General features: G+C 36.1%; 1 protein-coding gene across 10 annotated transcripts; it reads right to left on the bottom strand.

The window, feature by feature from the left end:
* Nucleotides 1-1665: 1665 nt before the first annotated feature.
* On the bottom strand, nucleotides 1666-19866 carry brd2a (bromodomain containing 2a). 10 transcript variants are annotated; one of them, XR_015515703.1, is made up of 13 exons: nucleotides 19215-19866; nucleotides 15074-15368; nucleotides 14101-14238; nucleotides 13775-13919; nucleotides 13092-13294; nucleotides 10986-11474; nucleotides 10777-10905; nucleotides 10101-10187; nucleotides 8665-8886; nucleotides 8286-8548; nucleotides 5882-6204; nucleotides 3278-3406; nucleotides 1666-3176 (listed from the first exon to the last, which is right to left on the bottom strand). XR_015515703.1 is itself a non-coding variant. In XM_087293877.1 (12 exons), the coding sequence occupies exons 2-12, from the start codon at nucleotides 15344-15346 to the stop codon at nucleotides 3046-3048; spliced, it is 2457 nt and encodes an 818-aa protein (XP_087150003.1). In that variant the 5' UTR covers nucleotides 15347-15368; nucleotides 19215-19866; the 3' UTR covers nucleotides 1666-3045. The 10 variants fall into 10 exon arrangements, 6 of the variants coding, with proteins under 6 accessions (XP_087150003.1, XP_087150005.1, NP_571275.2 ...); XR_015515702.1 differs by lacking the exon at nucleotides 19215-19866 and adding an exon at nucleotides 17700-17843 and having other exon boundaries at nucleotides 8653-8886; XR_015515701.1 differs by lacking the exon at nucleotides 19215-19866 and adding an exon at nucleotides 17700-17843.
* Nucleotides 19867-21259: the final 1393 nt, after the last annotated feature.

Here is a 21259-nt window from a genome sequence, read left to right as displayed (position 1 = left end):
ACATCATTCAACACTGTTTAATTCAAATGCATTTGTCAGTAAATCCCAGTAGATTTGCATGTTTATACACATTTCATCAATTTCTCTTTGATATTGTGTTGTAAGTTTGCATTTTGATGATCTTTGTCTTTGTTTAGAGTCTGGTCTTTGATGTGTAATGAGTCTGAGGTGATCATCATAGGTAAGTTGTGTGTTTAAGTCTTTATTAAGATCAGCAGTGATGAACAACACCAGGGGGAAATAAATATCCACACATGCAAAAGCAGAGTACATTAAGGCTTTATATTTCACTTCATAAAGTCCTTCTGATAAATTAATCTTGCAGGAAGAAAAGAAAAACATCTTTTTAGATTTATCCTGGATGATTACGGTTTCATTATTATAGGATGATTAATGGTTGATGTTTACTTCTGTGCTTTTTTGCAATAGATGTATGCAGCAGAAAGACATTATAAGAATGTAAGCCTGTTATCTCTTCACATTTTAATTGGCTTTTAATTGTTTTGTTTTTATTTTTACTAATTTGTTGGGTCGTTGTTCAAATGCAATGTTAGTCACATTTTAATATTATTTATACTGTTTGTTTAGTATTTTAGTTTGTTTTATTAATGTTCAGTCAGTTTTTTAGCTAATGCTGTTTTTAGTTTTTCCATTTATATTGGTTTTCATTATACACACAGTTGAAGTCAGAATTATTCACCCCTGTTTATTATTTCACCAGTTTCTGTTTAACGGAGAGATTTATTTTTTCAACACATTTCTAAACATAATAGTTTTAATAACTTATTTCTAATAACTGATTTATTTTATTTTTGCCATGATGACTGTAAATAATATTTTACTAGATATTTTTCAAGACACTTCTATACAGCTTATAAAGTTATATTTAAAGGCTTAACTAGGGTAACTAGGCAAGCTATTGTATAACGATGGTTTGTTCTGTAGACTATCGAAAAAAAAGCTTAAAGGGATTAATAATTTTCACCTTAAAATGGTTTTTTAAAAATTTCAAAGTGCTTTTATTCTAGCTGCAATATAACAAATAAGACTTTTTAAACCTTCTATTTCACCTGTATATTTTGAATAATCTTTAATTTAATAGAAATAAAAACAAATAGAAAATTTTCATGAAAATTAAGTGAATTTATTTTCAATTATATTTAATTCAATATTTTTTATTTTAATTTAATGAATACTTTTCATTATTTAGTTTTATTAGTAATATATTTTATATTTAGTTATTTTTATATTTTAAATACTAATATATAAATACTAGGTCATTCAGATCAGATCACTTTGGAAGGGCACTTTCTATTCAACACTAAAAAGGGCATGTGCACAGCTTGAGCCCTATGTGTGCACGTGCCTGTATATGAAATATAAGATATGTGGTCTTGAGGATTACTTGTGGAAAAATAACTAATCTAGATTTTAATATTTTTAAATTTAGTTGACCACAATTTCTCAATTTGTAGAGCTAGTTCATATAAAAATATGGGTTGAGTCTTATTTTACCGTATGTACATATATTGGGGCTGTGGGTAGGACAAGGCATATTGTATATTTATAACATTTATTTAAAAAGTCCATCATTTGAACGTGGAACTGTGCTGTAAAATAAAGTGCTGATGAAGCATCCTGTAGAGAAAACACAGAGCCAGAAAGTTGTTTTAGGACTTCTCACCCCCTTTATTAACGTGACGTATTTCAGATGAGAATTATGGTTGCATGAAGCATCTGTTGAGACGATGCTTACAGCATGAGGTTTCACTTCGTTCTGTTTTTTTTGTTTTTGTTTTTTGTAATCGTCTTAAACCATAACGAGCTGTGGAAAAACCAGCCACAAGACTGAAGAGAAGAGCTGAAGGCCGATGTAAACAAGACAAACTAATGCAGGAAACACAGATCAGCTCATCAAACTGGTGCATATGTACAACATCTCCAGAGAGAAAAGAGACCGAGAAATCTTTGTTGTTGTAACAGCATGTCTTATGACACTGAACCTACATTTCCAAGTATTGAAATTCTGACTTATGAGGGTAAAAAAAACTCAATCTGTGCATGAATTCTCAGAGCAAATAATTATAAACACTAAAACAAAACGCAGATCCTAAGTCAAAAAGCAAGATGTACAGAACAGTATTGATCTCCACAGCTCGTGACTCAGCTGTGTGTCCGATAGTGCATCTAACACTCGCATCTGCTCCGCAATCCAGCACCGAAACCACACGACCGTTCCAATAATTTATGTATGCAGAAAAACAGACGCTCATGTGGCCCGGCGGATTCACAGAGCCAGACTCGGCAAGTTTGTGTAAGAAACAATGAAGATTTTGAAACTCAGAATAAAGCAGGCTGGATGATGGAGATCAGATTCAAGTTTTAAAACGCCACTGAAGCCAACAGATCACCCGGTAAAAGAGACAGGTCACCTAATGCCCTGTTCTCCATTACTACAGATGATTTCATTTGAATAGGTGGAGCTTCTGTTTTTATTTATTCAAATGCACAACACATCCATGTATGTGCAGTGTGTGTAAATCCACCAGGAAAAGCACTGGTGTCAATGTCACATTCTCACTCACACACACACACACCCACCCTCTCTCTCGCTCATGCAAACACAAGTGACAGCAGTTTCCACTCCAAGCCTTTTGTTTTCTTTAGGACAAATAATTCATAGTTTACACGAAAAAAAGAGGAGGAGAGAAAGAAAGCAACATAAAAGATTCACAAAAAGAAAATCATTGTCTTCCCTACCAGGGAATTGCTTAAAATTCTTCTTTATAAAAGAAAAATAGATATTTATATATCTTTATACAGGTATATACACAGAGCGGAGGAGGATGAACTAATGGAAACCAGTCTCCAATCAGACAACACCCTGCTCTGATTTCCCCCATCAGCTCCTCCTCCACCCTTTATTTTTCCCAGAATTCTCTGTAAAGAGAAAGCCTGTTCTTTATTTGTCTCTCTCTGCATGTCGTGATCTGGGATGGAGTGCATGTTTTTTTTTCTATCATCATCATCATCATCATCATCTGCTCAGTCTGAGTCTGATTCACTTGTGTCAGAGGATGAGGAAGAGGAGGAGGATGATGAAGAGTCTGAGCTGGAGCTGCTGGCGCTGAGACGTGACGCCACTGCGTGAGGCTCCACCGCTGACGGCTTCTCCGCTGAAATACAGAAAGACAGAAGAGGTCATTCACGGTTCTGCTTTAAACATGATCATGAGTGTGTGTGTGAGTGATTGTGTGTTCATCTTCTGGGGCTCTACCTTTGGTTTTCTGTGGTTTCTTGACGGAGTTGAGCTGTCCGCTGACGTCCTGCAGTCTCCGCTCCAGCTCTCTCTTCTTCTCCAGAGCCAGCTCCTCACGAGATTTACCTGCAGAGCCTTTTATGGCCACTAGAGGAAACACATTCACAGACACATTCAGTCAAATCTACCATGCTGTGTCTAGGGTTTAGTGTCGATTTTTTATTTATATTGTTGGAAGTGCTGTATGTCACCATTTAGTCAATCTTCACAATACAGACATCCATAAATAGAGCCAGACCGAATATGCCAATTTTTTTTTTTTTTTTTGCATTTACTTTGCAGAATTTTGTAAAAGAAAAATCTGCGGATTTATGCGGAATGATTTTAGGAGTATTGCAACTAAAAACTTCATATATAAAATATGTTTTAGCTTTTAATTAATGTTTACAAAACTAAATAGACCCACTTATTTGCTGTATGTTATGTCACCATTAGCCAACAGAATAAATAATCCCAAAATAAAAAAATTCAATAAAAGTAACAACAAAATAAATCTATATCAATAAATGTACCAAAATGTACAAAAAAATAACAAACAAAAAAAGGATTAATAAATGTAATTAGATTTTAAAATTGGCACCCAGGTACAGTTGTTAGCACAAACACATCTTGCCGTCATATTTTGTGATCCAGTGAACCAATCAAGAGAGTCCCAAAACATTAAAAGATAAATAAATAATAATAATAATAATAATAATAATATAACACTGAGACATTCAACATTTTAAAATGCATCTTTTTGGTCAAGCTTTTAATTACCAGTATAAGTGTTTCTGTATTTGGATTTTAACTTGTTTTAATATGTTTTAACACATTTTCTTTTATTGATGTGTTCTTTTACTTGTTTTCTTTTATTGTAAAGCACTTTGTGAGTCAATGTCTGGGAAAGGTGCTTTATAAATAAACCTTTACTTACAACTACTACAACTAAAAAAAATTATACCACCCAAGTGGATATTTATTAGTAAAACATATTCTGTTGTAATTTTTTTTCAATTAATACATTTTATTTGCAGTAAATCAGAGTAAAGATTTTTTTCTCTCAAACATGAAAGTGCGCATCAACCTGAGTCTAATTTTAGTATGTTGATGATGTATTTCCAACTGAATCAGAATATTGAGTAGGGGGCGGAGTTTTACTTTTGTGCTCCTCCTCCTAGCTTTCACTTGCTGCAAACTAAAGAGGGGCGTGGCTAAGCATATTTCACCTAAACTGTTGAACTGAAACTTGAGACAAATGAAGTGCGCCAGCAAAATAAACATTGTAAATTTTGTTTTCACGTGGACATTAAAGAGTAATGACAACAACAAATAGGTCATAAATCTAAATCATGTAAATAGCATCAGAATTCTACCCAAATAATAAATGTTTAATATAGAGGTTCAATGAAGTTTCACAAAATGAAAAGTAAAACAATACAAATAATGAACGCTTAAATTCAGCAGAGATGAGCAAAACAGACAGTAGTTATTCTTACACTAATATAAGGTGTCTAGTTTAAATAAATGTTGCTCTCTTTCTATTCCAAAAAATAAGCAATTTTTCACAATAAGATAAAATTAAAAAATTAAGCACCAAGGAGGATCATGTGACACAAAAAAAATAATAATTCTTATCAGCATTTTAAAATCTGTCAGTTTTATTATACTTCTGATTAGTAAGTGCAGGCTTATGAAAGCCATCATATTGTCTCCTGTTGTCATATAATTAACCTCTAGTCAATGTTGATGTGTGAGTCACACAGTGAAGGAATGAAAGAAGAGTATTGTGTTTGTTCACAGGAAGAGTAAAGAGCAGATGATCTAAGTGTGAAGTGTGCTGAATAGCATAAGGCGCGGCAGCACAGTGCATTATGGGTTAAAGTCTAGTTTTAGATTACTGTTAGCGTCTTAAGAACTCTCAAACAAGCCTTTTAAGCAAATCAAGCATACAGTAAAGGCAAGACACGGCAGGAGAAGAGAGTAAAAAAAACAACTAATATTTATCCACATACTTTCCCAGCCGATGGATTACATTAGTTTTCTAACATTAGGTTTGTTTAAATATGCAGATGAAACATTTAATTAGAATGTATTGTGTGCATAGATTAAGCACAAAAATCTGAACATTGGATAAAGTTTGTTAATTTTTTTTACATCAGTTTTTCTTTAATCTACTTATCACAAAGAAATAAATGAAAACAAAGAAAATACTTCAAAACAGACAGTATAAGAGCTGTATATAATCTGGTGAATTCTGTAGGATCAAACCCTTTTGTAAAACCTTCAGAATATTAGACATTAATAAGTTTGGTTTATGTTGGTGCAGCTGAAGTGGAGGTTTAAAGTTTAATGAATGAGGAAAATAAACAATCTCTAAAAATATATATTGTAAAATAAATCTACAATCACAAATTGATCAAGCGGCACAAAAATGGATGTTTTAGTTTGGAAAAAAAAAAAAAAAAAGCTCTGAGATTTTTGCCTCTAATGGATGTCATTCTATTGTTATGAAAGGCCAAAAAGCCCAAAGTGTGTTTCTGCTTGCTGTATTTCCTCTCACAAGAAGGATTTGACTCTTACCGAAGGGTTTGCGTGGTTTCTTTCGTAAGCACATCATTACGTAGCGCTCCAGCTCTCTCAGTGTGGATGGTTTGAGGGTCTCGAAGTCGATCTCGATCTCCTCAGGGTTGGTGTCTCTCAGCGAGGGCTCTCTGGACTGGATGATGTGAACCACGCGGCCCAGTTTTTCCCCCGGCAGACGGTTGATGTCCAGACTGAGCTGCCGCTTCTCGTCGTAGCTCATGGGACTGGTTTCCTCCTCTTCCTCGGAGTCGTAGTGAGGTGTGAGGCCACTGTGGCTCAGTGGCGGTGGGAAAAACGTGGGCTGAGCTTTCTTTGATGACCTGAGGAAAAAGAAATAAGTTTTAGTGATTAAGATTTCTAAACTGACTTATTTCAGCAAGTCTGGGTTTCTGCAGGCTTGACCAAGTCCATTTTAAAACTTTATTTATTTATGAATAGTATTTGAGATTGAGAATTACATTTTTAGTCTCGTTTGTAGTTGTAATAATGTATATTTGGACTAATAAACAAACTACATCTCAATATATACAACACATATTCAGACAATGAATATTTTAAAGAACTGTTGGGGCATTTAAGGGAGTCTTAAACCTGATTTTCTGAAAATTGGCTCATTTTACAGCCCCCCAGTTAAACAACAGAGTTTTACCATTTTTTTCCCATTCAGCTGATCTCAGGATCTGGCGGGGGAACTATTAGCTTAGCTTATCATAGATCATTGAATCAGATTAGACCGTTAGCATCTCACTCAAAAATGTCTGAGTTTCAATATTTTTTTAAAAATTATATTTATTAAATATTTAAATCTGATTCTTCTGTAGTTACATTGTGTACCATGACAGACAGACAATTAAAAGTTTTGCTGTTTTTTAGGCTGATATGTCAAGGCACTATACTCTCGTTCTGGCTTGAATACATTTTTATGATTAAAATGTCTAAACTCAAATTTCAGCACGTCTGGCTTTCTGCAGGTTTTAATTTGAGAATTGGAGAATTGAGTATTACGCCTGATTCATATTCGGGGCATCTGGATTATCTTTGCACTTATTGGCAAACATTATGGCCTTGATTAATATAATAAGCATGTGGTTTGCTTGGTTGCATAAAAATGTGGCCTAAATTATTCAATTACATTTACAAAAGAACGTCTCTCTTAAGTTAGACTTTTGTATGTCCCTGCAACAAACAGTCATTGGTGGGTTTGCAGCACCACTGGTCAGTGACCTTATTCTTTATTGCTATAAAATGAGCCTGAAAGGCCTTCTGTTAAATTTAATTGGTCAAAATATCAGTAAACAATGCAAGATGTACCCCTGAAATAAATCAAAACGTTATTTTTTTTTCCATAAAATGTAACCCATTAAATTCCATTTGATATACAATTCCTCTGTGCTCAGCTATACCATCGAGTTTTACTGTAATAAGCACATGGAAGGTAAATCGCATCTTAATGAACTACCTCAAGAAATGTGCGATTAATAATTGCAGCAAACTGTTTGAAAGAATTAAAGGTGTCCATGAAGATTTGCACACATTCACCTAGAAACTGTTTGGAAGCATATCACTGATGAGAAGATGACGAGTGTTTACTGCATGATGATCAAAATGGCCTAAAACACCCAGCAGACACACATCATTAGATTGACATTGTACCCCAACATAGTAGAGACGTTGCATTTTGTTTGGAAATGAAAATACAGTTGACCTCAAAACCCAACTTCATGCCGACGTCAATGTCCGACCTAAAATCAACCAAATATCAACGACTAATGTTACAGCTTGACATTGTGTGGATGTTACCACTATGCCCTCTATTAGATGTTGGATTTTGGTTGTCGTATCTGATAAGTAAATGTCAGTATTTGCCATCAATACGACGTTGGTTTAAGATGTTGGCTCAATGTTGGATTTTAGTAACTTTCTAACAACCTAAAATCAAACAAATATCAACATCATTTGATTTAATTATTGGACATCAAAATAATGTTGTCTATAGACATTGGATAGACGATGAATTTCGTTCATCTGACGCCATGACCTAAATCTAACCTAATATTAATGTCTTATGACATTTATTGCCCAGCAAGCACACACTAAATGCACTATAGAATGTTACGTTTACACATCCACAAATTACGTAAACGCATCAGCTTTTTACAGTGTAATACTCACTACTCGAGTTCTTTAGACAGCTCTACTTTTTACTCAGTAATATTTACAATAGATACTTTTACTCGCTTTACATTTTTAGGCAAGTAACGGTACTTTTACTTGAGTATGCTTTTTCAGTACCCTTTCCACCACTGCCTATACACAATACTTCAGTGAAAATGAAGGCCTAAATTTTTACTCTTGAATCGGACTTGTAAAACCCTGGTAAATAGGGTGAACGGAGACGTACTTGCTCTTGTTGCTCTTCTTGTTTGAGCTCTTCTTGCTCTGCGTTGACGTCGCCGCTTTGCTGTTGCTCCTGCTCTTTGGTGTCTTGGGGAGTTTGGGGATCTTGGCCGGCCGCATGACCACCTCATCCTCAATCACGCTCCTGCTTCGCTTATGCTTCTCCGGCTTCTTTTTCTTCTTCTTGTCTTTCTTCTCCTTCTTCTTCTTGGGTTTGATGATGGGCGTGGAGGACAGCGCCGCCAGCTGCTCATGAACGGCCCTCAACTGCACACACAAGCGAGTGATCGAGTCAGTGAGCGTTTGTATACCCGCGGCCACCACACCGCTCAGATTAAGCCATGTGTGCTGGAAGAAAGCTCAGCCGCTACCTGTGTACACACCTGTTCCTGAAGCTGGGCCAGGCGATGCGCTCTCTCCTCCTCACTGTCAGAGCTCGGGCTGCTCTCGCTCTCACTCTCGCTGCTCACGTCACTCTCTGAGGACGAGGAGGAAGAGGAGGAGGAAGAGGAGGAGTCACCGCCTAGACCGCCGCCCAGGGATGCAGGTGGGAGAGACTCCAGGGGCTCGTCAGGCATCTTGGCGAAGCGGAACTCGAACACGTCCTGAATTACAGAGGGAAGACATTTTTAATGTTCGGTCTGCATAGATTTTTTTTGCAAGCAGTTTGAAATGTGTGTAAATAGAAGTGCAGTTACAGCTGCCTGAATAATCAGATTTTAGTTGCAACTTTTTCAAGCTTTCTTTGTCAGGACATCTGTTTGGCTGTGCCTTTACTGGATGAGCACTGTGCTATGTCCCACAGATCGCACCATTATGTCTTTCTTTTCTTTTTCATGCCCTTAAAACGTTTTTACACATTTAAATCAGTTTTAAATAATTTTTATTCTTTTTTTATGTTCTTATATTTGTATTTTATGTTTTGTCTATTCCTGTTTATGTAAAGCACTTTGAATTACCATGTGCTACAGAGGTAAACTTGCCTTGTCAATTAAGTATGGTAGCCCCCATTGCTAGTTTACTGAATTTATTCTAATATATTTTGAAGCATTTATAAGTTCTGCATTTACAGTAAAAGCTGTTCGTCCATTTAAAGTGTATTTTTTACACAGTGTGTTTTATTAATCTTTTCAATCTGGCAACGAAGCAAATGAGCACTATTTTTGCAATGCACAACATAGTTTTCCATAGTGACCTGCATTTGATATTCTGTTTTAATGAAGCAAATGCTACTAAATCTGCCTTTTTTATATAATAAAAAGTGTTAACAAATTGTGGAATCAATATCAGTGTTTTAACATTTAAAATATGTTTACAATTTTAAGATTTAAAGGATTTTTTTTTTTAAATATGATTGTAGATCTGGTCAAAGTTAGTTAAAATATGATCATACATTTTCCTCATATGATCCAGTATTTATATTCATTCATTTTCTTGTCGGCTTAGTGGTGGAATGAACCATCAACTTATCCAGCAAGTTTTTACGCAGTGGATGCCCTTCCAGCTGCAACCCATCTCCGGGAAACATCCACACACACACTCATACACTACGGACAATTTTAGCCAACCCAATTCACCTGTACCGCAAGTCTTTGGACTGTGGGGGAAACCGGAGCACCCGGAAGAAACAGACGCGAAAGCAGGGAGAACATACAAACTCCACACAGAAACGCCAACTGAGCCAAGGCTCGAACCAGCGACCTTCTTGCTGTGAGGCGACAGCACTACCTACTGCTCCACTGCTTCGCCCCAGTATTTATATTTATTCCAATAATAATTTTAGAATTAATGCGTGAGGAAATGGTTTCTACATGCATACCTTTCAATTTAGGGTCCCATCAAATCCATTTATTCGTGTTTTCCAATTCAGTTTTTCTGGTTTCTTATTAAAACTTTATCAGCAGAACTGTATCAAATGAAACGATGAATAAAGCTTTAAAACAATTTAACCAATCTTTTAAAATGTAATGAAATAAAAATGCTATTACAAATTTTTATTAGATAAATGACTCAAAGAACTGCATACATTTGTTAAAAAATGGATAATGAATCATCTTGCTGAAAAATACTTTTTTTTTTCTTATTTAAACAGGTACATTATAATATATATTTGTTGCAGAACTTTAAGTTAAATCATTTGTTTTTATTTAGAAGGGTTGTACTGAAAGCTTATTACCAAGATGAACTAACTGGCTGTTGGCATGCTTGTGTTGCTAGAATGATCCATATTGAATAAAAATGTCTACAGCCTATCATTATCATTATGTTTATATCTGTACAGACATTATTTACAGAATTTATTTCTTTTTTATCACGTTATATAGTTATTGAACCTTAAGAGAAATGTATCATATGAATAATTCCAGCCTTCTTAATTTGTGCTAACAATGAAAAAATTGAAATGCCTTTCTCAAATGAGTGTAACTATGATAAACTATCTTGAGTGTAGTAGACTTAAAACTCAATCATGCAGCTGTAAATGCAAATCTCCCTACCTGCAGTCTCCGGGCCATGGCCACCACATCGTGATCTGGAGGATTGTACTTGTAACAGTTGGAGAACATGAGCCTGACGTCAGCAGCAAACTGCAGTGCATCTCTGTACTCCCGATGATCCATCTTCCTCTGCAAGATTGACAAACAAACATGAACATCTCATTCATTTTACAACATCACAACACACTCAGACTTCTTTACACACACACCTTAATTGTGCTCAGATCCATGGGATACATGATGATATCGTAATAATCGTGGAGTCCCAGTGAAGACACGTCCACTGGCTTGTAGAAAGGCCAGGCGTAGGCCGTATGCTTCTTGGACAGCAGCTCTTTGAGGATGGTGCTGCAGTATCGGAGCTGCTGGCTCAGCTTTCCTCGCCGCACTGGCTGATGTTGGTTCTGCGAGTCGGGCAAGTCTTTCCGAGGTGGTTTGATGGGCCGGCCACTGCCACCTCGCCTGGCTGGAACTTTGTCCTCCAGAGACATGCCCAGGCTGAGGGACAGGCTCTGTTTGGAATCCATGCCCATATTGGAGAGGGTGAGTGGGGAGTCTCCACCCAGACCCATCCCCATGCCCATTCCCATACTCATTCCCATGCCCATACCCATCCCCATGCCTCCTACACCCAAAGTGAGGGGCATGACTGTGGTGGTGGGGGTGGTCGTGTCTGCCTTGCGTTTAACGCCTTTTTTCTATTGAAAAGATGGAGAAAGATTAGCTCAACTCATCTAATACATGATTTCTAAATATTTATTTATTTATTTATTTTTTTTTTATTTATAAGTCAAATTTAAAACAGTATCATTTATAAATGAAACTGCAGACATGCTTCACATTGTTTTTCTTATTTGTAGAGTTAATAAAGCAAACTATACTTTAAATAGTGAAAGAACTGAAAACATCACAGAATCAAAACATTAAAATTGATTATAAAACAGACAGCTCCAGTGCTAGATCGTGATTGGCTGAGCTGCAGACTGAGCTGTTGTAAAATATTCTACAAACACACACCTGTGACCTAATTACATCAGCATTGCTGCACCAGAGCATACTGCAGTGCCTGCATGGCTTAACCATTTTGTTGCAACCACAACCACCGTTTCTGAGGAACTACTTTGTTTAGCGGAAGAATAATGTTTTAATGCCATTATATAATTTTAGGTGCTTTGTTTAATTTTGTCATAATATGGCTTTTTGTGGTTTACTGTTCTTATAAATCATTTGAGCATGCTGTTGGAGAATTTCATGACTACTAGATAAATTGGTATATAGTAGTGCTTATATATATATATATATATATTATGTACATGTGCAGAGTTTGCACAGGAATCAGAGAGTGAAATTTAATACCTTTAAGACCCTTTTTAAAACTCTTTCAATACATTGAGACCTTAAAACTACTTTTCAACACTCAATTTTAACTTACAGTATATTTACTGAATATTAATGTTAGAAACTAATCCAAAACTAAAAGGTTATTCATATACTGAATACATATCTATTAAATCTAGCTTATTCAGCAGGTTGGCGCCTATAGATCTGCAGAAATAATGGTGTTGCCTTGATTACTGTAGCAAATAAATCAGCATGAGGTCAAATCTAGCAGGATTTCATTGATTCATAAACTACACAGCATCCTGATATTCACAGATTTCTTTCCGGCAAACTTTGACATACAACCACATATTGCATGATCAAAAATGATATAACACCTTGCAAAATAATATTTAAGACTTATAAGGGCCTTTTTTTTTACATTGATTTATCAACTTACAATACTTTAAGACCCCACAGACACTCATGTGATTAAAAATATAAACAAACCAATTTTGTTAGATATTTAAATTTATATATAATTTGTATCATATATTCCATATACATATATACACATTTAAATCATGTTAAAAACTTTTATTCTGGACGTGAGTAACTTTTGTTCAGCAATAATATCAATAGAAATATGAATATACAGAAATAAAGTAATATTACACCCAAAAATTACATCCATAGTAACTTACTTTCCAATATAAAAGTTGGTTGGTGTCAGCAGCCAGTACTCTTCAAAATATCTGCCTTCATGTTCAACACTCAATCTTTTCTGTTCTACACTAGAGGTTTAAAACCAGATGGCAGGAGATCATTTTGGGGTGAACTATCCTTAAAATGACCTAGAACTCAATCATTCAGCTTGCGTAAGGGATTTTAAGGCATAAAATGTCTGATTTTGAAATTGTACACTTTGAGACCTAGCAGAAACCCTGTAACATGTTGGCGTTATATTGCATTCAAAAGGAAACTGTTAACCTTACCTTAGCAGTGGGTTGTGTAGGCGGGAGGCCCAAAAGCGCAGGCGTGCTGTGTAACGGAGGAGGAGGAAAGTTCTTGGTTATAAGCGTCTGTGGTGGCGTAGAAAGCACTGAGTCTGGGGTGTCTGGAGTTGGAGGAGAGTAAGCCAGCTGAGAGAGAGAAGATATGGCAGGAACCTGATGAGCTGTCGTGATCCCACCTGAGACTAAAACAGAGACAAAACATGAAAATAAAAATAAAAGCAAACATCCATAAACAAACAGCACCATTTGACCCAATTTCATATGAATCTTCTTAAAAACACACAATGAATGTTTAACACTATTAAAAAGATAGATAGACAGACAGATAGAGACAGATAGATAGAAATAGGCTATATAGATAGACAGATAGATAGAATTAGGCAAGATAGATATAGATAGAACAACATAAATAGAATTAGGCAATATAGATATAGATAGAACTACAGATAGAACTACAGATAGAACTACAGATAGATAGATAGATAGATAGATATAGATAGATAGATAGATAGATAGATAGATAGATAGATAGATAGATAGATAGATAGATAGATAGATAGATAGATAGATAGATAGGAAAATTTATAGAAACCTTAAATTAATATCGAATATAACTGAATGTAAAGAAAGAATATAATCTGGTAATTTCACCACATCCTTACATAATTTTTGGCCTTTTTTTGGTTTGCTTTGTTTTCCTCTGGGGACAGGTGCAGGAATCTCTTCCTCCACTTCAGGCATCTGTGCAACCTTCTGCAGGAAAGCCTTCTCTAGAGACTGAGCCATCAGGACGATATCATCTGTGGGCTTTAATAAACAGATGACTTTTAGATCACATGACAGTCTCTAGACAATACCACTGATGCATGTAACTCGCACCAGAACAGGCCGAGTAGAAGACCTGAGCGACTTAAAATGGAACAAATCCAAGGGCTGCACCAAAACAAGTCTGAGAACTTTTTATCCAAACAGAAATTAACCGACTGACCTTGTTGTAGATGTAGCAGTTGGTAAACATGGTGTTGAAATCCTGCATGCACTCGCTGGCACTGCGGTAATAATTGTTCTCCAGTCGCTTCTTGATGGTCCCCATGTCCATAGGCTGCTTAATGATGTTATAATAATCCTGCGTGACATAAAAGAGGCTTTAATATGGCAGAAAAACCACACACAGGAGCTGCAGAGTGTAGCGGAAACTGACATTGTGATATGTTGGTTTTCTAAATTATAGGAACACACCAGATTTCACCAGATTCTTGAACAGCTCTGTTTAGTTAACTGTTCTAGAATGATTTTAAATGTTTGATATTGTAGATGAGCGCATATTTATAAATTAAAAACTAAAATTAAAGAGTGTTTTAAAGAAATAAACTGTGCTTTATGGTTTTCTGGAGAGTTGAGTTGAATAAACAAAATGTAAAGACAGTCTTCATCATAAAATGATTAAAAACAGTATTGTTATATTCTTGTGTCTTACTTTCAAGTAAATTAATAAATATATATATATATATATATATATATAAATAAAATTTCATCTCAGTTCACTTACTACAAACCAGTTTGACAATTAGTTTTATTCTGTTTAACACACACAAAAAAAAATATTTAAAGAATGTTGGAAACCTGTAACCATTCACTTCCATGGTTTAAGTTTTTCTTCTGTGGATGTCAATAGTTACAGGTTTCCAATATTTTTCAAAATATCTTCTTTTGCTTTCAACAGAAGAACAAATAGTTTGGAATTTGGAGGTTAAGTAAATGACAATTTTCATTTTTTAAGTGAACTGTCCCTTTAAAAACACATGCAAATGATAAACTTTCACTATTATGGTTAAAACTTTGAAATGAGCTCCACCACACACAGACACTTGAGGTATAACTCGCATCATCTTGTTAAATATTTAAAATCATTCAAACAAACTACCCCTGAACAGTCCATTTTTCTGGAACAACCAACTTACAGGAAGGTTAAGTTTGGCAGCATCTACAGGCTCGTGGAAAGGCCAGGCGAAGTGATGCCTCCACAGCGTCTTCACTAAAGCCTTCTGGAGGAACTGCAGCTGATTGGTCATTCGGCCCTGCCTTGAGGGGTCCCGCACAGCGGGCTGAGGGGGTCCAGATTGAGCTATGTGTGGCAGAGCGGGTCCCTCAAACCCTTCGTACAGCAGCGACGGCTTGCGGATGCGTTTGCCGGGTCCAGAGATGGTCTGCTCCATCATGGTGAGCCCCTGCATGCCGTCGCACCCGCCCAGGGAGCTGTGGAGAACGGGCACATGGAGATGAGGCACGCGGAGAAAACCCAAGAGTATATAATTCATATTGGAATATTGTTTCATACCGACACCAAGTATACCCATAAATATAGAACTTATGAACAATAAATAGAGCAGCTGTATGATTTAATGATGTGAAACTTGGTGAGTCATCTCTGATCGGCAGCTCTTTATAGATCTCAAAGGTTATGACTAATCATGTTTGTCTTATAACAAGCAACAACCATGAAGAGTGAGCTGGCCCTACAGCGGTTTATCTGTCCAGGCATGGATGAGTTCTGCTGAGAAACATTCCAGATCAATACGCCACAGTTCAGCTGGAAACTGGGGGCGTGACCTTCAATAGACCTAATTACCCAGATCGGGTTGTGTTTGTATGTTTATCTGAGGCATTATCCAATGACTGTGGGCTTTTAAAACAAACAGTATGAATGACAAATCAATTCCCTGAAGCCTTAGTTTCACTAACAATTCCACCAAAACAAGAGTTTTATTTTATGATATTGATATAGATATATATATATATATATATATATAACATTACTTTGTTCCTTTAAAGACAGTAAATACCCTCGTCTTACATCTACCCAAACTTTTGATTTTGCATTAAACATCTCGTATAAGCATATAGATTTAAAATTAAAATGATGACCTTTAGTTTTAAAACCAGAGGAAATTAGCTATTGCAATTAAGTTAGTTCACATATTCAGTAATGCATCAAAAAGGAAGTTAAAATGCCCTTTCTACATTTTACTGTTAATGTAAAATGACAATACCTTTTAGTAACAAAAGCATAGTGTATTGGCTTTTTTCCCAACATCCCAGCGTTCAGAATCTTCTTTCCTCTGTAAACTTACCTTCTGAAGCCTAACTGTTTAACTTCATATCACATCACAATCTTTCATGTGCATCCTTTTGGGATTCAGTGTTCACTGGGACTGCTCTGATAGCAATACTGATGCAATAATTGTAAATGTATTGCAAACATAACGTTTAGAAATGTAAAAATTAACTACAACACTTGAGGTAGATGTTCACTCTTGCTGCATATATTACTGCTCTCATGCCTTCCAGACAGTTGCATACCTGCCCCAGTAAGGACTGATGAACACAGAACAAACTGAAGAATACTGAATGCAGACAGGCTGTTGCACTTTTGTAGTTGCACATATCCATCACACATTTTTAATAAAGTTAAAACATGCAATTTCTTTTAAATTAAAAAGTTACTAAATGATACAAAATCACAATCAGTTCACATAGAAAACGTTTTATTTTCAGTCAAGAAAAATGTTGGTTTACAAACAATCTTTGAATAAATGAAACATTGAACACGTCTAATTTACTCTGTCTCTAGTTTATGATGGTTGGGAGGGGGCAGATGGCAGGCTTCATGCGGCTCGTTTAACGACTCGCGTTGCTAAGCAACCAAAAGCGAAACAATTACACGAATTATTATTCAGCGTTGTGCCATTAGATTTCACAAATCATTGACAGTCGAAAACAAAAGCAGTCGAGATGCGATCTACAGGCTCGAGCACGAAGCTGCGGCCTTCCGCGCGTTAAATGTTGACAAAAGTCCACGTGGTATGAGGCGGAAGCTCAACTCAACATGGGTTTCAGAATGACTAACGTTAAAGGTAACGGTAACCTATTTTACATTCCAAGTTCCAACTTCACATCAATACAGTAACTAAAACAGTCGAGGAAGAAATATTGGAGGCATTGTATCATAACCTTCACTCGGATAACGAAAATTGTACAAATATTAAATCAACTCGTATTTAATAAAGACCCAGCAACTGCTGAGACTGTATAAGAGACTGGTCGCTGATAGCTTTAGCAAAGCATGCTAATTTCTCTTTCGCACACTATCCCGGCGTGTTTTACGACAGACAAGACGTTACTACAGTTCGAACTATCTGAGAGATATAACTGGCTTTGTATTTGTCTAACTTGTCAGTTTGAACATCAACAAAATAGCCGTCATTTTATCCACTAGCCGTGTCAGTGAGCGAAAACGCGCCTGCGCAGTAAACACCGGCAGGCGGCAGCTGCTCGTTAAAAATCACACTTTAAAACTTCAAGACTATCCCAAACCGACGCTGTTTACATTTAGTCCCCTCAAGAACACAGACACCTGAAAATAAAAGTCAATGGAGGTGTAATATTCCGGCATTTCATCTGATGCTATTGCGACAGGTCACAAGTGATTAATTTAAAATAATTCCAAAAGATGCCGAATTAGGACAATACTCCAACAACATTTTTCCTTCACAGAACAAGTGTAATGTCATTTAGTCCAACTGGTACCTGTCAAAGGGCGGGCTAAGAGCCGTTTCCATCGGGATGGATCCGGATTCTGTTTATAAACCGGTTTCGCTCGAATATCCGAGTTTCGCGGCCTTGTTTTTCTGACTTCCTCTATCCTCCAGCTCAGAGCTACAATGAAATGGCGACGCTGAGGCTCCGCCCGACTTTTTATAAACCCATCGACGGCTCCATTGGCTGCTGTAACGCCATACGTACACGCCTACGCGTATTCTACAGGCCAATCTAGCTGTCAGTCAAACAGGCCACGCCCATGCACTTCCCTGAGCATGATTTTTCGGATTTAAGCTAGATTATCAAGCAAAAACCGCTTGTCTATGCAACAAAACTGCTTCAGTTATGAACCCAATATTTAAGAAAACAATTTCGTGAAAAGTTTTGAACACCTAAGGATGCGATAACACTGCAAGAAATGCAGCGTTTCTCAAGAGTTCTGTGTTACGTCAGAAGGCTTCGCTGATTGGTTCCCTAAAACTAAGGCGCGATCATCCAGTGCAGGTTGGAAACACGCCATTGGCTCACCCGATTAGTCACGCGCAACAGACAAATGCGGCACACACACGTACAGATCAGCTCGCTAAGCATGTCCCTCATGGACTGTCTGAAAAATCACTTTAAAAAAACAGACAAAAACTCTTAACGACTAAAGGCAACGTCGTGATATAAGTACATACAACATTTCTCCCGAACAAAAAACAGCCCGATACCTAAAAAAACGTAGTTTTTTTTTTAAATCACATATAAACTGACTATACTGACAACATACAGAAAACCAACAACACGAAGTGAAAAGGACAAAGCGAAAAGGCGATGTCCTTCTATGTCGATTCAACATGGCCTACAAGGAGTGTCCGCCATGAAATGACGCAGCAACTTTGGTTCCTCGAACGACGACTCACATTGGTAAAAACACGATAAAAGAGACAAATGTGTACAAAAGACAATAAAGTGACCAGAAATCATTTAAGTTATCGAATTAGGTTAATAATATACAGACTTCAACGCGAAATAAGGAAGAGTGTATTAAAGCCAACGTGGAACTTTAAACCACTCCCAAAATAAATGTACAAAAATTAAAATATGCTTGATTTTGCCATATTTCTAGCTAAACGAAGAAAACAACTTAAACTTAACGAGTTTTTACAGCCGTGTTTTTAGAGAGCAATGTGCTGCGCATATCAAATTAATTTATTTAGATATATTAACGATGTTAGACGCTTAAATGTAAAAGATGAAGTTAAATAACGTATAAATTAAACGAGCTTTAACTTTAAACGGTGTAAAACAGCACATTTTTAGAAGAATATACAGCCGCCCATCCCCCACTTCCAAGGTTACAGATTTGAAACAATGTCATACAATGTAGAAGAAAATACATTACCAAATCGTCTGTAATTAATAAATTAATTCAAATTAAACGCTTACCATTAAATACTACTATTTTATCAAAAAACGAATTTTGCTAAATAAAATAAATCTGTATCACTTAACATATACCTCTATCCAGATTAAGTGAAATGAAAAGAAAAAAGAAAAACAAAACATGTCGAACTCCTCATTGTTGGGAAAAAATCCTGAATTTCTTCTTGTCTTCAGCCACGTTTCTTTATTCAACACATTTCCCTCAAACATGTCCGACTTCTTCTTCCCCCGTCATTGGATCGAAGTGGGGGGAGGGAGAGTCATGTGATTAACCCACACAACTACTCGCGTGGCTTAAAACCGGTTTTAAGGCGGGAATTCCAGAAAACACGTCTTCTTTTTGAAATACGTTGTATAGCAAGAGCATCCCCATAGTGATTAAAGACTTGATTCAGTGAAATCCATAACATGTAAAAGCGTAATTAATCAGCAATGTTCATAAATCCAGAACAAAGAAAACATGGCTATCGCTGCCGCGCCATGATTGGACAGTGCCGATCACGTGTCTCGCAAACCATCGCGCCATCGCAAAAAATAAACCTGATTATTTCTTCGCCTAGATTATCTTCTTGGACAGTGTAATCCGATTCCATATGACTCCCTTCCAAATGCTCTGAATATTAAAATTCAGTTCAGCAAAAAGCGCGACGTAAAGTTTATTAGGAGCACCAGAAATCCATGTAATCAATAGCTTTCATCTGCCCAGAATGTAATCCTTTGCGCATGTGCAGTTTCTTCAGCTCCCTTCCCCCTCGAAACTTCACACAATTGACAAATGTGAGCTAAAAGGAGAAATTTGTTCTTGGGAATAATTATTTTTACTTATTGCAAAATATAGCTACACTAATAGCCTAGTATAAGTCTGGGAACATATTTAATACATCATTATGATGTTCAGTGTTGGGTAAAAAAGTAATATATTAAGATAAAGAATATACCAATCTTTAAAAAAAATAAAACTTAAAATTTAACTTACACATTTACTTAATAAAAAATTATTTAGGATTGTAATAAATTACTTATAAAAGAAGTGTTACCCAACTATGATGTTGTTTGATAGTCAAATATTATTAGGTATTCTTAAAATAGCAAATTGGTAATGTATGTTACCTATTATTTATTATTGCTGCCATTATTTTGCAATAAAAACAACTAATATTTTTACATTATTCTATTTGAACAGCTACATCAGTATTTTTAGGGTTAGAGTGAGATAAATTAAGGTTGAGATCCATAATATGAAGATTTTTTTTAGACAAAATAATGTTTACATACGTAGATAAAGGGAGTATCTACACATTTAAACATTTTTTCCAAAGAAATCTTCATATTATGGATCTCAACCTCAACATCCTTGGGCTTAGTGGCCACAAATGTGTACAAGACATTTTCACACTTATGTCTTATGGTTTATATTTTGTTGCATACATACATACAGTGTCATCCTGCAACTGTTTAGCAGCATATGGAATGTCCCAAACACGTTTAACTGTCCGAAATGGACAAAAATGTTGTTTTTACTGATAGTCAAACATTTTCAAAATATATGTATGTGTTATTAATGCATTAAAAACAGTCAGGAAAAAAACTGCTGTGTTCAAGGCAGAAATAAAGAGTTTTTTATTCTATTACTCAAAGGACTATATTGTGTTTTATGGAAAATTTAGACCAAAAGTCCACATATATGGACATACATTTTCTCTAAAAGCACATCATATCAAAAGCTGATATTTAGGTTTTATTCTCATTAGGTTCCAATAAGCCCACATAGCAAAGAGAAATAAAAAACAGCTTAGGCCTCAAGAGGTTAGTTTATAGTTTAAAAATGCAAAATAGATAATATACCTAAAAAAATATAAGGTAGTGGTCAGGTAGTAACTTGACTATGGTGTACTAAAACAACATCAGCAGCACAACAGAAAGCAAAACACAAGCCTGTGCTGTCATTCATGACCTGCACAACCAAACAGGCAACGTTAACCCAGTCTGACTCAGCGTCACAAGGCAACTTGGCCAGCAGGGGAAACCGTTGCTATGGAGGCTTCGCTCACACTCTCTTTCTTTTTCCTAAAAGCAAGCTTTTCTTGGCATTAGACGCTGTGCTGAAGGGGACATTTTTT

Source organism: Danio rerio, chromosome 19 (genome assembly GCF_052040795.2).
Source record: "Danio rerio strain M-AB ecotype USA chromosome 19, GRCz13ab, whole genome shotgun sequence".
NCBI lineage: Eukaryota > Metazoa > Chordata > Actinopteri > Cypriniformes > Danionidae > Danio > Danio rerio.
Note: the sequence above shows the minus strand (reverse complement) of the source record. Positions and strands in the feature narration are given on the sequence as shown.

Bases quoted from the DNA above. Each gene is read 5' to 3' on its own strand.
- brd2a (NM_131200.2), bottom strand. From the start codon at position 17,731: ATGGAAACGGCTCTTAGCCCGCCCTTTGACAG. The intron at 13,920-14,100 runs GTCAGTCGGTTA...TGTTTATTAAAG, and splicing joins ACTGCTACATCTACAACAAG to CCCACAGATGATATCGTCCT. The intron at 3,177-3,277 runs GTAGAGCCCCAG...TCTGTATTTCAG, and splicing joins GAAACCACAGAAAACCAAAG to CGGAGAAGCCGTCAGCGGTG.